This window comes from Theropithecus gelada, chromosome 4, assembly GCF_003255815.1.
Source record: "Theropithecus gelada isolate Dixy chromosome 4, Tgel_1.0, whole genome shotgun sequence".
NCBI lineage: Eukaryota > Metazoa > Chordata > Mammalia > Primates > Cercopithecidae > Theropithecus > Theropithecus gelada.
The window spans coordinates 5,953,720-5,966,194 of NC_037671.1; the positions used below are offsets into that span (position 1 = coordinate 5,953,720).

Sequence of the window (12,475 nt, forward strand, 5' to 3'; positions counted from 1 at the left end):
TGCAAATAAGTTTTATACATTTGCTTATAACTCACACTCTTTTTCTCTTCTCAAGATGGGAAACTAACTAGGTCAGATTAAAGCAGAGTATCAGCACTATTTTGACAAGGTATAATTTATCCCATAGGAACATCTTAACTGCAAATCCATTACTGAAATCCCATAGCTTCTTTAGTGGTTGAGTTCAAGTCCAGAGTCAGACTTGGGTTCAAATCCCAAATCCTACTTCTGCATGGAAGAAATAAATGCAGTAGGCTGAAGATTATTCTGGATTGCCTACTTAAAGTAAAATTCCCCAACAATTCAGAATTTGTAATTCCATCTAAACTCAAATGATGTTAAAACAAGTACAAACAGTTTGTAATATAGTATAAATACTATTGCCTGGAGAAAAAGTTGCTTGAGAATTGAGGATGAGCCTATTAACTGTGTGTAACTCTATAGCTATTACTAAGTGCAGGTGATATAACTTAAAAAGGTATATATATATGCCTTTGACAAAAAATTCCATTTGTGGAAATTTACTATTCTCATATGCACACTGATAAATGAACAAAATTATTCATTGTTACACTATGCTGTAAGTATAAACCTAAATGTCCATTGGTAGGGAACTGGCTAAATAAAACAGCACATATGGACGCCACATATCCATTTAAAGGAGGGAAGCTCTCTGTAGGTTCAAGATACACTGTTTAGCAAAGAAGGCTGCAGAACTGTGTTAGTATCACATCATGTGTGTGAAGAAAAAAAGGAAATATGCTACATGGGTTTGAAAATATATGGAATATTTCTGCAAGGATGTAAGAAAGATAACCATGATTAGAAAGGTTTCCCTCCAGGGAGGAAACTGTATCAAGGAATACAGGAAAAAGAGACACTCACTTTCCACTCCTCAGAATTTTGTACGGTATGTAGGAACTATTCTAAAAATGCTTTTTTTTTTTTTTTCCTGTAAAGGAGATAAAGGTATAGTAGGACTTGCACATGAAGACACACAGCGTGTTTTCAAGTAGACGTGTTTTCAACTAATATTTATTAAAGGTATTTTAAAACTCAGGTTGATCTCTCATCTTAACTGTGATTGGTTCAATTTTACCATACCCAAAGAATAAATTCATTTGAGCTTTTACCTATGCCTTTGCTTTTTGTTAAAGGAAGAATTTAATGCAATGTGTTCAGAAAGTTACATTTGAATCGTTAATAAAGAGAAAAAGGGAGAGAAAGAAGAGAGGACACCATTCCGACACAAACGTTTATGTGATTTTAGCCATTACAACAGTAATTCAGAAATATCTCAAATGTTACATTGATGTCATCAATATTACAAAAAAGGGAAAAAAAGTGACAGGCAACAGTGAAGAGCACCAGAGACCCAGCGCACACCTAAAGTAGACCATGCTTCTTTCCTCCGACTGCCAGGGTACCGTCCCGGGAAGCCCCCCACCCCCTCGCTTTCCTCCTCCGCTTCCCCTAACCCGCCTCCGCCTCGCGGGGCATCTACGCCTCGTCCTCGCCCTCCTCCTCCTCGAACTCCCCCTGTTCGTCGGCCGTGGCGTCCTGGTACTGCTGGTACTCAGACACCAGGTCGTTCATGTTGCTCTCGGCCTCGGTGAACTCCATCTCGTCCATGCCCTCGCCCGTGTACCAGTGCAGGAAGGCCTTGCGCCGGAACATGGCCGTGAACTGCTCCGAGATGCGCTTGAACAGCTCCTGGATGGCCGTGCTGTTGCCGATGAAGGTGGCCGACATCTTCAGGCCGCGGGGCGGGATGTCGCACACGGCCGTCTTCACGTTGTTGGGGATCCACTCCACGAAGTAGCTGCTGTTCTTGTTCTGCACGTTGAGCATCTGCTCGTCCACCTCCTTCATGGACATGCGGCCCCGGAAGATGGCAGCCACCGTCAGGTAGCGGCCGTGGCGCGGGTCGCAGGCGGCCATCATGTTCTTGGAGTCGAACATCTGCTGGGTGAGCTCGGGCACGGTCAGGGCCCGGTACTGCTGGCTGCCCCGGCTGGTGAGGGGCGCGAAGCCGGGCATGAAGAAGTGCAGGCGCGGGAAGGGCACCATGTTCACCGCCAGCTTGCGCAGGTCTGCGTTCAGCTGGCCCGGGAAGCGCAGGCAGGTGGTGACCCCGCTCATGGTGGCCGACACCAGGTGGTTGAGGTCCCCGTAGGTGGGGGTGGTCAGCTTCAGGGTGCGGAAGCAGATGTCGTACAGGGCTTCGTTATCAATGCAGTAGGTTTCATCTGTGTTTTCCACCAGCTGGTGGACAGAGAGGGTGGCGTTGTAGGGCTCCACCACCGTGTCTGACACCTTGGGTGAGGGCATGACGCTGAAGGTGTTCATGATGCGGTCTGGGTACTCTTCCCGGATCTTGCTGATGAGCAGGGTGCCCATCCCGGACCCGGTGCCGCCCCCCAGAGAGTGGGTCAGCTGGAAGCCCTGGAGACAGTCACAGCTCTCTGACTCCTTCCTCACCACGTCCAGGACCGAGTCGACCAGCTCGGCTCCCTCTGTGTAGTGGCCCTTGGCCCAGTTATTCCCAGCTCCGCTCTGGCCTGCCAGAGGGAAAGAGAAATCTTGAGTCACTGGTGATTGTATTAAATACCTTGCCTCAAACCCCTTAGTATAGATCAATGAGTCAATGCTCAGATAAGACTATTTCAGATTATCACCAAAATGGCCAAACGTTAAAATATTTGTTCATGAATATATCATCAATAAGGAAGGTCAGGACGCCGAGCTCTTAGCAGTTGGAAGGCAAACAATTTTACCCTATATTAAAGCTAAGCTGGCACACAGTGGATGTTCTTTCCCTCTGGCAGTCACACCTCTCCAGCCTCAGCTGCCCAACGTAAAATGAGTCCCTCATGCTCTCAGTCACACCAGGCACTCACCAAACACGAAATTGTCTGGTCTGAAGATCTGGCCGAATGGTCCAGACCTAACCGAATCCATCGTGCCTGGCTCCAGATCCACAAGGATGGCCCGCGGAACATATTTGTTACCTGCAAGGAACAACAGTGACTTAAGACTCTCAGGCAAGGACCTCTGCAAAGAAGGGCTTGGCGCCTGCTGCCATCATGCAGATGTTCCCCCAAACAAAGGGAGACCCACCATCAGGTTCTCAAAGGGCTCTGTGGACATAAGGAAGCCCAATGAAAGACTGCAGGGAAGGAGCGGAGATCCTCAATTGAATGGTCCACCCTCTCCCAGGGCCACACCCCTGGGGTCCCAGGCAAGGAAAGGGGAGAGGGGTGGAAAAACTGAAGGCAGTGGGGGTGGGGCAAGGGCGATTACCAGTGGCTTCATTGTAGTAAACATTGATTCTCTCCAGCTGCAAATCACTGTCTCCATGGTAACTGCCAGTGGGGTCAATCCCATGTTCATCACTGATGACCTCCCAAAACTGAGACAGAAAGGCTGCATTTAGCCATGCACGATCCGCCAGAAACGCCAAGGCTCACAATGAAAAGTCCCCGACTCAGTTCCGACAACCCAACATTTCAGGAGCTTGAAGGTTTAAAGGGCGGCGTGACCCGGGCACAGCCGCGAGGCTTGTATTTTGCAGGGTTAGAAAGTCGAAACTGGGCGTTTCCCAGGCGAACAGCTGCTGCTTGCGGCGGGAGGTAGGGGGTCGAGGGGGGAAGGACCAGCCAAAGCAGGGCAGTGGCAGAGCTCGGCGCACGGGTCGCAGCCCCAGGCGGCGGCAGGAGGCGAGGGCACAGGGACTGCAGCCCGCGAGGAGCGGGTGGGCGGGGAAAGAGGAACGCGAAGGAGCTAAAGGACCGCGGTTTGAGATTCAAAGCACGTCCTGAGACCGCAAGACAATCGCTCTTCTCCCCTCCCCCGGCGGCTGGACTCCGGTTCAAACGAGTAAAATTAACCCGCCTCGTCTCCCAGCCCCTCGCGCGGAACGCCGCGCACAGCCTCGCGGACACACCCTCGTCTTCTCCAGGCGCAAAGCAGCCCGCGGGGTGACGGGGACTCCAAATGAGTTACAGCAGAAAAGAGAGGTGCCCCCTCCGTCGGGGAAAGTCGCGTCCCAGCCCACGCCACACTCGGCGGCACACTTGGCGATCCCCAGGCCTTCCCGGGACCGCGCCTGGGGACCCCGAGGGGCTCTCGGCCCAGGTTCCCGCCCCCATCGACCCCCTCCGCGGCGGCGCGCCCACCTTGGCGCCGATCTGGTTGCCGCACTGGCCCGCCTGGATGTGCACGATCTCACGCATGGTGCCTCGTCAGCGTCCTCCTGGTCCGGCGGCGTCTGGTGGGTCTGTCCGTCCTCCCCTCACACACCCACTGCGGGGTCACCGGGAAGGCGCTCGGGAACCGACGGGCTGAGAGCGCCGGCCCCGCGGGCTCCGGCTTTTATGCAAGGAGGGTGGGGCGGCTGGCGCAGGCCGCGCCCCCAGCCCGAGCCCCCCAGTCCCCTTCGCGCTGGCGCTCTCCAAGCCTGGCTGACGTAATGCTCCGAGCCCCAGGGACCGTCCGGGGGGCTGGACCACCGGCCCGCGGCCAATCAGAGCGGGCGTGCGGACCGGGAGAGGGGTGGGGGCCCCCGGGAGTAGGGTGGGGGTGTGCGCATTGTCTGCGGCTGTGGTGGGGGTCTGGGTCTGGGGCTATGGGGGAAGGGTGAAGAAAAGGAGGGTGAGAGGGCGGCGAGGAGAGGGCCACCAGCGCGGTCTGAACCGGGTGGGGGCAGAGCTGGCATCGGATGGGAACGATGGAGGACTGGAGCAGGTGGAGAGGCCGTCAGGTGCTCCAGTGCCGGCAGGTGGGAGGGTTGAGGTGGCACAGGCTGCTCCGCCACCTCGAATTGCAGCTCCTACTCGGCCATTGGCCAGAGTCCCTCCAGCCAACCGCGCCCCTCGTGGGACCACTGTCCTTTCCCTCAACCCCGGAGGCCAGCGACTGCCCAGGCGGCGCTCCGTCTCATAGAGGCCTGGGGGAGGACAGGTGGCCCCAGAAGGAAGTCGTGCGTGACGGCGACCCGGGACACCTGCAGCCCATGAACACCAGCGTGGCCTCCGCCCCCGCCCCAGCGTGGGCCTGCTTTCTCCTTTGTCTGTCTAGGGCTGGTAACTCCTCTCACTGAGCAGCAGCATCCACGGGTGAAGCGACCTCGGAGCCCCTCAGCCCTGCCCGACCCTCTCCGGGAGTGCACAACGCCCCTGCTGGTACCCAGGACCCCTCTGCCCCGAGGGTTGACTTTTGTTCCTCGCGAGTGATGGAGTGGGAGTGGCCGGTAGCGCAGCACTGACCGTCCGGAGGGCAGAAAGAGGGTGGGGTCCCGGGGGCGGGGCTGTCGGCGGAACAAAGGGCTCTCAGAAGCGTGGGATACGCTGTGCAACCGCGTATTTAAAATCACACGACAGGCGCCCCCCTCTCGCCCCCCGCCCTCGGATTCGGTTCATCTATTGTCAAGTAAGAGGGTGGGCTCCAAGGGTGACCCACGCCCGTGTAATGAACTTTCTTGTCTTCCATCGCGGAGACCTGGAGGTCCGAGGCTTCGTGCTGTGGTTGAAGGGTGGGGAATACCACTAAAAACTGCAGCCCCGCGCGCGCGAGACCACCCAAGACCCACGCATACTCGCACGAGCGCGTGCACAGACTTGGAGCACCCACCCTCCCTTCAAATCCGCAGTCTCTAGGTACCCAGACAGGAACTGGTCTCTTTGTTACTTTTCGCGTGTGTGTGTGTGTGTGTGTGTGTGTGTGAGAGAGAGAGAGAAGAAGGGAGGGAGGGAGAGAGAGAGAGAGCGAGAGCGAGAGCGAGAGAGAGAGAGAGAGAGAGAGAGAGAGAGAAACTAATCCTGCGTGCATTTGAGGGCGGGAGGGGATAGGGTGTCAGAAACGTTCACTGCACAACCTGTTCCCTGCAATTCGATGACTGAAGCGCGCCGCCCCACACTTCCACACTTCGGAAGGGCCGATGGCGAGGTGACGTGACCTCTTTCATCCCCTGGCGAGAGAGGCCGAAAGACCCGGGCTCCCGCGGCGGAGCGGAGCCTGCAGCTGTTGAGCGAGACCCTCCCAGAACTATCAGCAAGCTGTCACCGCCTCCCTTTCCCGCTGTGGGGTGGGGGGTGGGGGACTCAAGTCGATTCCAATGTACAAAGAGAAGTAGCGAGAACAAAAGCCCGGGCGCCCCCAAACATCCAGGGCGCCCAGACTGGAGCTCGCGGGCCGGTATTCCAGACGCGGCCGGCTTGCCTGGGTTAGGGTGGGGTCTGGGGACAGGCAGAGATCAGCGGAGGGTCTGTCCACATGCCCCACTCTCCGGGTTCCAAGGTCTCGCGGCCTGACCTCCGAGTTTCTAATCCGGATCCCTCCAGATGCCGAAACGTCGAGGGCTAGCAATTCCCAAGGTCACACAGCAAGTGAAGGACTGGGCTTGGACTGGAATCTCGTCTTTTGGGCACACCAAACCTCAGGGAAAGTGACCGCATCTCGGCCAAAAGGGCTGTGGCAGGTGTCAGCCTCCAGTGGCGGCTCTGGTGGGACCAAGCTGCGCCGGAAGGAACAGAGCGAGGGCGGCACCCGCGCTGCGAGTGTAGACACACTCAGAGCGGTCACCTCCTCGCTGCGAGCTCCCAGGAGCAACCCTGATGCTCAGCGCGGCGGGGTGGGGATGAGGGACGCTCAGCTCCACGCTGAGTAACTTGAGCTGGCCGCCTGCCTCCTTCATCTAACTATTTCATTTCTTAGCTTCTTTTCGGAGCCACTCCACTGAGTGCTCGGGTGAAAACGCGTGTTCAAGATCATATAGATAGATGAAAAGACCCTTTCCTCTCAGGTTTCTTTTAAAGGGAGAGGTTTGGGATAGGGTGAGACTGGAAATCATCCTTCTGAAAGCCCAGAGTGCCCTTGGGGACACTTTTGGCCCAAGATCTGCTTTCCTTTCAAGCATTTTGCTTGAATTGTCCCCACACCCCCGCCCCTTCCGGGCAGCCATTCTTCTAACCGGTCTGCATCCCACCCCACCCCCACTGGGATTGTGATGCTGCACATTTTTATTTTCACAAGAAGCTGATTTTGTGTTAAAATGTTGACAACAGTCACACCTTTCCCTAAAGTCTTTCAGTTTATCTGATAACCCTTAAATTAAAAAAAAAAAAAATCATTCTTAATCCATGTAGTTTGCAGGAAGAGACCGGTAGCCGGCTTTCAAAGAAAACAAAAAAGTCGTTCTTAGTTGGGTCCCCAGCATTTCTGTCTATTCATTATATGCAGTGCTTCTCAATCTAGGTCATCGTATATCAGGCACGAAGATTTGGGGGCAACATATTTCATGATCTCTTAATGTTAGTCTTAATGATGTATTAACATTTAAAAATTTTCCCTTCCAGAGACAACTGTAGAAATATCGCTGCATAAAATACAATTCAACATTTGTTTTATACATAACCTATTGCGCAACTGAAGTGAGCAAGATATCCCTTAAACTATTAAAATTAATATTTGCTTTCACAATTTTCAGATTGTTTTCAACGGCACGTCCTCAAGTGAATTTGCATTTCTCTATTACACACACAAGTCATTGTTTGAAGAAGTCTGATAGAAAGGAGGCTTTACATAGTAGTAAATTTTTAAAGCATTGTTTTCATAATGCAATATATATTTTTGACACAGTTATTGAAATTACTAGACATTTAGCATTAGGGTTCTTCCCTGCTTGCCGGGATTCACCGCTTGAAACCCCAAAAACCCAGCCTGCAGCCCCCATAGCAGGCTCTGCAGTCGAGATGCACGCGGTTTCCTAGGCAACCAACACTTAGCCAATGAATGAAGAGGAGTTGAAAGAAAGAGACTGCAAATCCATCATTATTTCCTTCACACACACACACACACACACACACACACACACACACACACACACCACCTCTTCTCATAGCTCTCCATTTAGAAATATTGGAAAGCTACCAATCCTAACATTTATGTAAAAGAGCCAAATGCCCGGGGCACGGGGGCTAGGAAGCGGTCGCAGCCCCATACTGTGACTGCGGAAAGGACGCAGTGGAGGAGGCTCCCGGAATGCGCCAAAATCTGCGCCTTCTCAGCGTTGTCGCTCCCCAGTTTCTATTCCACTGCCCTCCCCCTTCCCCCCAGGCCTTCCCTCCTCCTCCTGGGAAGCGAGCGGCCCCGGCGGAGCTGCCCGGCACTCTTGAATGGCAGGGGCTGTGGGGTGGCAGCCTCAGAGCCCTGTCCTTCCGCAGCCGTGGGCCCCGCAGGGACCAGCCAAGCAAGGTAACAAAAAGCTGGACCCAGCAGCGGAAACCCCGAGCCCACGAACGCGGCGCAGTGCGGGAACACTTGCCCTTTGTTCCTCGGTAAGGCCGGGTGTTTTCCATCCCCGGAGGTCGTGAATTTGAGTTATAACGGCCTCGGTCGGGGCTGAGAGGGCCGAGCTTCCACGCAAGAGCTTTGCCTTCTTTGTCCTACAAATCGGCGGAGGGAGTAGAACCCTGGCTTCCAGGGCACCATTTCCCTGCTACAGGCCGTCTCCCCTTCTCCCCTCCCCCAGGCCGTCAATGATTTGTGAGATTCTTAGGCAGGCGGGGCAGGCCGAGCCCCGGGAAGGCACGCTGAGTCCTAGACACAGAGCCAGGCTGGGTAGAAAACAAAAAGAGAAGAAATGGTTATGAAATACTAAGACGGACCGTGTGCTCCTTGCAAGGTGCGGTCTGCGAAATCAACAGACTTACAAATAAGGCCTGGAGGAAGCGCATGAGCGCACGCGGGAGGCTGTGGCGGGGGAGCCTCTGAGTTCCACCGTGGAGGCTAAAACATCGCTGTGGCTGCGGGACCCTCACCCGGCCCTGGAAACCCTCCACATCAGCTCTTGCTCGGAAATGTCTCGCAGCTCACCGCTTCTCTTCGAAATCTGCCCAAGACCTTTGTTTGCCATTTAAATGAATTGAAACCGTGTGTATCCAGGCGGACACATCCATACCGCAACACTCGTGCCTCTGGGCTCTAGATACTTGGTGGGCAGTGACTGTAGCCACACTGCAGAAACAGCAGAACAGTTTTCAGACGGAGTTCTTTGGGCTTCACACGCCCAGCCTGCTTCTTTTTTAAAATTTCTATTTTAATTTTAGATTTAGGGAGTCCACGTGCAGGTTTGTTACAAGGGTATACTGTGTCATGCTGAGCACTTGGGCTTCTATTGACCTGGTTACCCAGATGGTGAACATAGTACCCAATAGGGAGATTTTCAGCCCTTGCTCTCCTCCTTCCTTCTCTCCTTTTGGAGTCCTCAGCGTCTATTGTTCCCATCTTTTTGTCCGTGTGCACCCAATATTTAGCTCCCACTTATAAGTGAGAACATGCAATATTTAGTTTTCCGTTTCCATATTAATTCTCTTAGGATAATGACCTTCAGCTGCATCCATGTTGCTGCCAAGGACATGATTTTATTCTTTTTTTTTTAATGGCTGTGTAGTGTTCCATGGTGTATATGTACCACATTTTCTTAATCCATTCTACCATTGATGGGCACCAAGGTTGATTCCATGTCTTTGCTATTGTGAATAGTGCTTTTTGGTAGAATGATTTATTTTTGGGGGGTATATACCCAGTAATGGGATTGCTGGGTTGAATGGTAGTTCTATTTTTAGTTCTTTGAGAAATCTCCAAACTGCTTTCCACAGTGGCTGAACTAATTTACATTCGTACCAACAGCAAATGAGCATTGCTTCTTCTCTGCAGCCTTGCCAATATCTGTTTTTTTGTTTGTTTGTTTTGTTTTTTACTTTTTAAAAATAATGACTGCTGTGAAGCGGTATCTCATTGTGATTTTGATTTACATTTCTCTAATGATTAGTATGTTGAGCATTTTTTCCATGTTTGTTGGCCACTGTATGTCTTCTTTTGAAAATGTCTGTTCATATCCTTTGCTCTCTTTTTAATGGGGTTATTGATTCTTTTCTTGTTGATTTAAGTTCCTTATAAATTCTGGATATTAGTCCTTTGTCTGAGGCATATTGCTAATATTTTCTCCCTTTCTGTAGGTTGTTCATACATCTCCATCAACTCTGTAGTGCTTATAGTGTGTGGTCCAAATACGTAGCATAGAATTCAAGTCCTTCAATCTGGACATTACCTACCTTCCCAGTGTTATTCGCCACCCATCTGTTATATGCAGTCTGTTCCAGGAGACATTAACCTGCCCTCTGATCTCCAAAAAGGACATGCTCTCTGAAGTCTCTGGGTCTCTGCTCACACTAATCCATTATCCAGAATGACCCTCTCTGCTTCTTCACCCAGGGCCTCTCACTCATTCTTCACGATGCAGTTCATCTCTCTGCGATATATCCCACTAGTTGCCAGGAACAATGGACGGCCTATGCTCTATGCCCCAAGTTTGCATCATAGGGCTGGTACAGGTTTTGCATTTATTACATCAGAGCAGTGGTGTAATGAGTTTCATTGTATATCCTACTAACAAAAGAAAAAGGAGGGTATATATTCCCAATATATGTACATTTATTTATTCATAAATTATATATATTTATTCTTATAAGCTAATATCCCAAGGTACAATATACTTAGTGTGAGGTACATTGTTAATGGTATCAGATGTTAATATTTCCAACTTTTCTACAACTTCCAGTTATAGGCACACTTGGGGTTCGTCATGACTTTCTTACCCTGAAATGGGCTTGACAAAGAGCTTATATAAAAGAGCAGAGTGTCAACTTGGCCATTTCCTTATTTTTGTGTGTGTGTTCATATCACTAATGTCATCTTCATTTTCCAGTTTCTTTGCTGTAGGCTTTAAAGTCGCTTGCCAGTTGTGTGAGTCAGGGGAGCAAACAGGAGATAATATGCTCAGCAAACCCAGCTACAGTTCCTCCCTTATGGATCACCCTTTCCAGGGAACAATTCACAACACATGACCACAAAAACATAAGCATCCTGTGAGGGCACCTGTGTCATTTTGAACTCTAACTACCTAAAGCATAATTTCTTTATTTTTATATGAAACAAACAGAAATTCTGAGTTTCTTCCCATGCTCCAACAGATGCTCTTGCCTGCCCCATTCTGAGACCTCCCAATTGGATTGGAGTTAGTTCATTGGCCTTTATACCTTCCACATTGCCTGAAACTAAGTATGGGCAAATAACAACAGAACTTGGGTGAAAAAAAATCTCAAATATAAAGCAATTAGGAAAAGCCCCCAGGAACTTCCAACCTGAAGCAGGAGCAGATTGTTCTGAGATAAGTACAAAGAAACCTTCCTCCTCTTTCTCCGTAATTACCTCTTGGCCAGGTCCAGCCCACATCCCATGCTTCCCAGACGCTGTGGCTCCTGGCTGTGGTGGTTGCGGTGGGGCCCCTGATGATGTGTCCTCCTCTGCATTATCTTTCACTTCTCTACAGCCATTTTCCTGCACCTGCGTTTTCACCCTTGTTTGTCTATATTGGTAATGCATAACTAAGATTTCTGGTTAAGACAGAATGGAAGGAGAGAAGGAAATACTTACTCAGGAATCAGAGTTGAATTACTAGTCTGCACTTTCTTTTCTTTTTTTCTTTCTTTTCTCTCTCTCTTTTTTTTTTTTTTTTTGAGACACAGTTTCACTGTTTCACCCAGGCTAGAGTGGAGTGGCGTGATCTTGGCTCACTGCAACCTCTGTCTTCTGATCTCAAGCAATTGCCCTGCCTCAGCCTCCTGAGTAACTGAGACTACAGGCGCCCACCACTATGCCTGGCTGATTTTTGTATTTTTAGTAGAGAGGGGGTTTCACCATGTTGGCCAGGCTGGTCCCGAACTCCTGACCTCATGATCCACCCGCCTCGGCCTCCCAAAGTGCTGCAATTACAGGTGTGAGCCACTGGGCCCAGCCCCCTGCACTTTGTTTTTTTTTTTTTGTTTATTTGTTTGTTTTTTATATTTTCTTTTTTTTCTTCTTTTTCTTTGTTTCTTTTTTTTTGAGATGGAGTCTCGCTCTGTCACCCAGGCTGGAGTGCAGTGGCATGATAGCAGTGCAGCCTCCGCCTCCCAGGTTCAAGTGATTCTCCTGCCTCAGCTTCCTGAGTAGCTGGGATTACAGGCGCACACCACCATGCCTGGATAATTTTTGTATTTTTAGTAGAGACAGGGCTTCACCATGTTGGTCAGGCTGGTCTCGATCTCCTAACCTTGTGATCTGCCCGCCTTGACCTCCCAAAATGCTGAGATTACAGGGGTGAGCCACCGCACCAGGCCTATATTTTATTTTCTTAGAGACTAGGTCTCCCTATATTGCTCAGGCTGGTCTCAAACTCCTGGGCTCAAGCTATTCTCCTGCCTGGCCTCCGAATGTGCTGAGATTACACGTGTGAGCCACCTCAACTGGCCCACTAGTCTGCACCCTCTTTCTTGGCATGCAAATCAAGGGTGTGAAACAGACTGCTGTCTTGGTGACGAGGTCTGGAGAAGACAGAACCAAGTAAACTTTCTGCTTCTCTCAGAAGTCACCC

The 12,475-nt window shown here is 50.9% G+C and overlaps 1 protein-coding gene across 27 annotated transcripts; it reads right to left on the minus strand.

Moving 5' to 3' along the window:
- Positions 1 to 1,021: 1,021 nt before the first annotated feature.
- Positions 1,022 to 8,495, minus strand: LOC112623492 (tubulin beta-2B chain). 27 transcript variants are annotated; one of them, XM_025383969.1, is made up of 6 exons: positions 4,179 to 4,473; positions 3,304 to 3,412; positions 2,901 to 3,011; positions 2,471 to 2,561; position 2,366; positions 1,022 to 1,863 (listed from the first exon to the last, which is right to left on the minus strand). In XM_025383969.1, exons 1-6 carry the CDS (start codon positions 4,233 to 4,235, stop codon positions 1,501 to 1,503), a joined length of 732 nt encoding a protein of 243 aa, XP_025239754.1. In that variant the 5' UTR covers positions 4,236 to 4,473; the 3' UTR covers positions 1,022 to 1,500. The 27 variants fall into 27 exon arrangements, with proteins under 27 accessions (XP_025239754.1, XP_025239745.1, XP_025239737.1 ...); XM_025383960.1 differs by adding an exon at positions 1,864 to 2,190 and having other exon boundaries at positions 1,022 to 1,788; positions 2,335 to 2,561; XM_025383952.1 differs by having other exon boundaries at positions 1,022 to 2,463; positions 2,536 to 2,561.
- Positions 8,496 to 12,475: the final 3,980 nt, after the last annotated feature.

Bases quoted from the DNA above. Each gene is read 5' to 3' on its own strand.
- LOC112623492 (XM_025383944.1), bottom strand. From the start codon at position 4,235: ATGCGTGAGATCGTGCACATCCAGGCGGGCCAGTGCGGCAACCAGATC. The intron at 3,038-3,170 runs GTCTTTCATTGG...CTTGCCTGAGAG, and splicing joins ATCTCCGCTCCTTCCCTGCA to TCTTAAGTCACTGTTGTTCC. The intron at 2,562-2,900 runs GTGAGTGCCTGG...TCCCTCTGGCAG, and splicing joins ACCAGACAATTTCGTGTTTG to GCCAGAGCGGAGCTGGGAAT.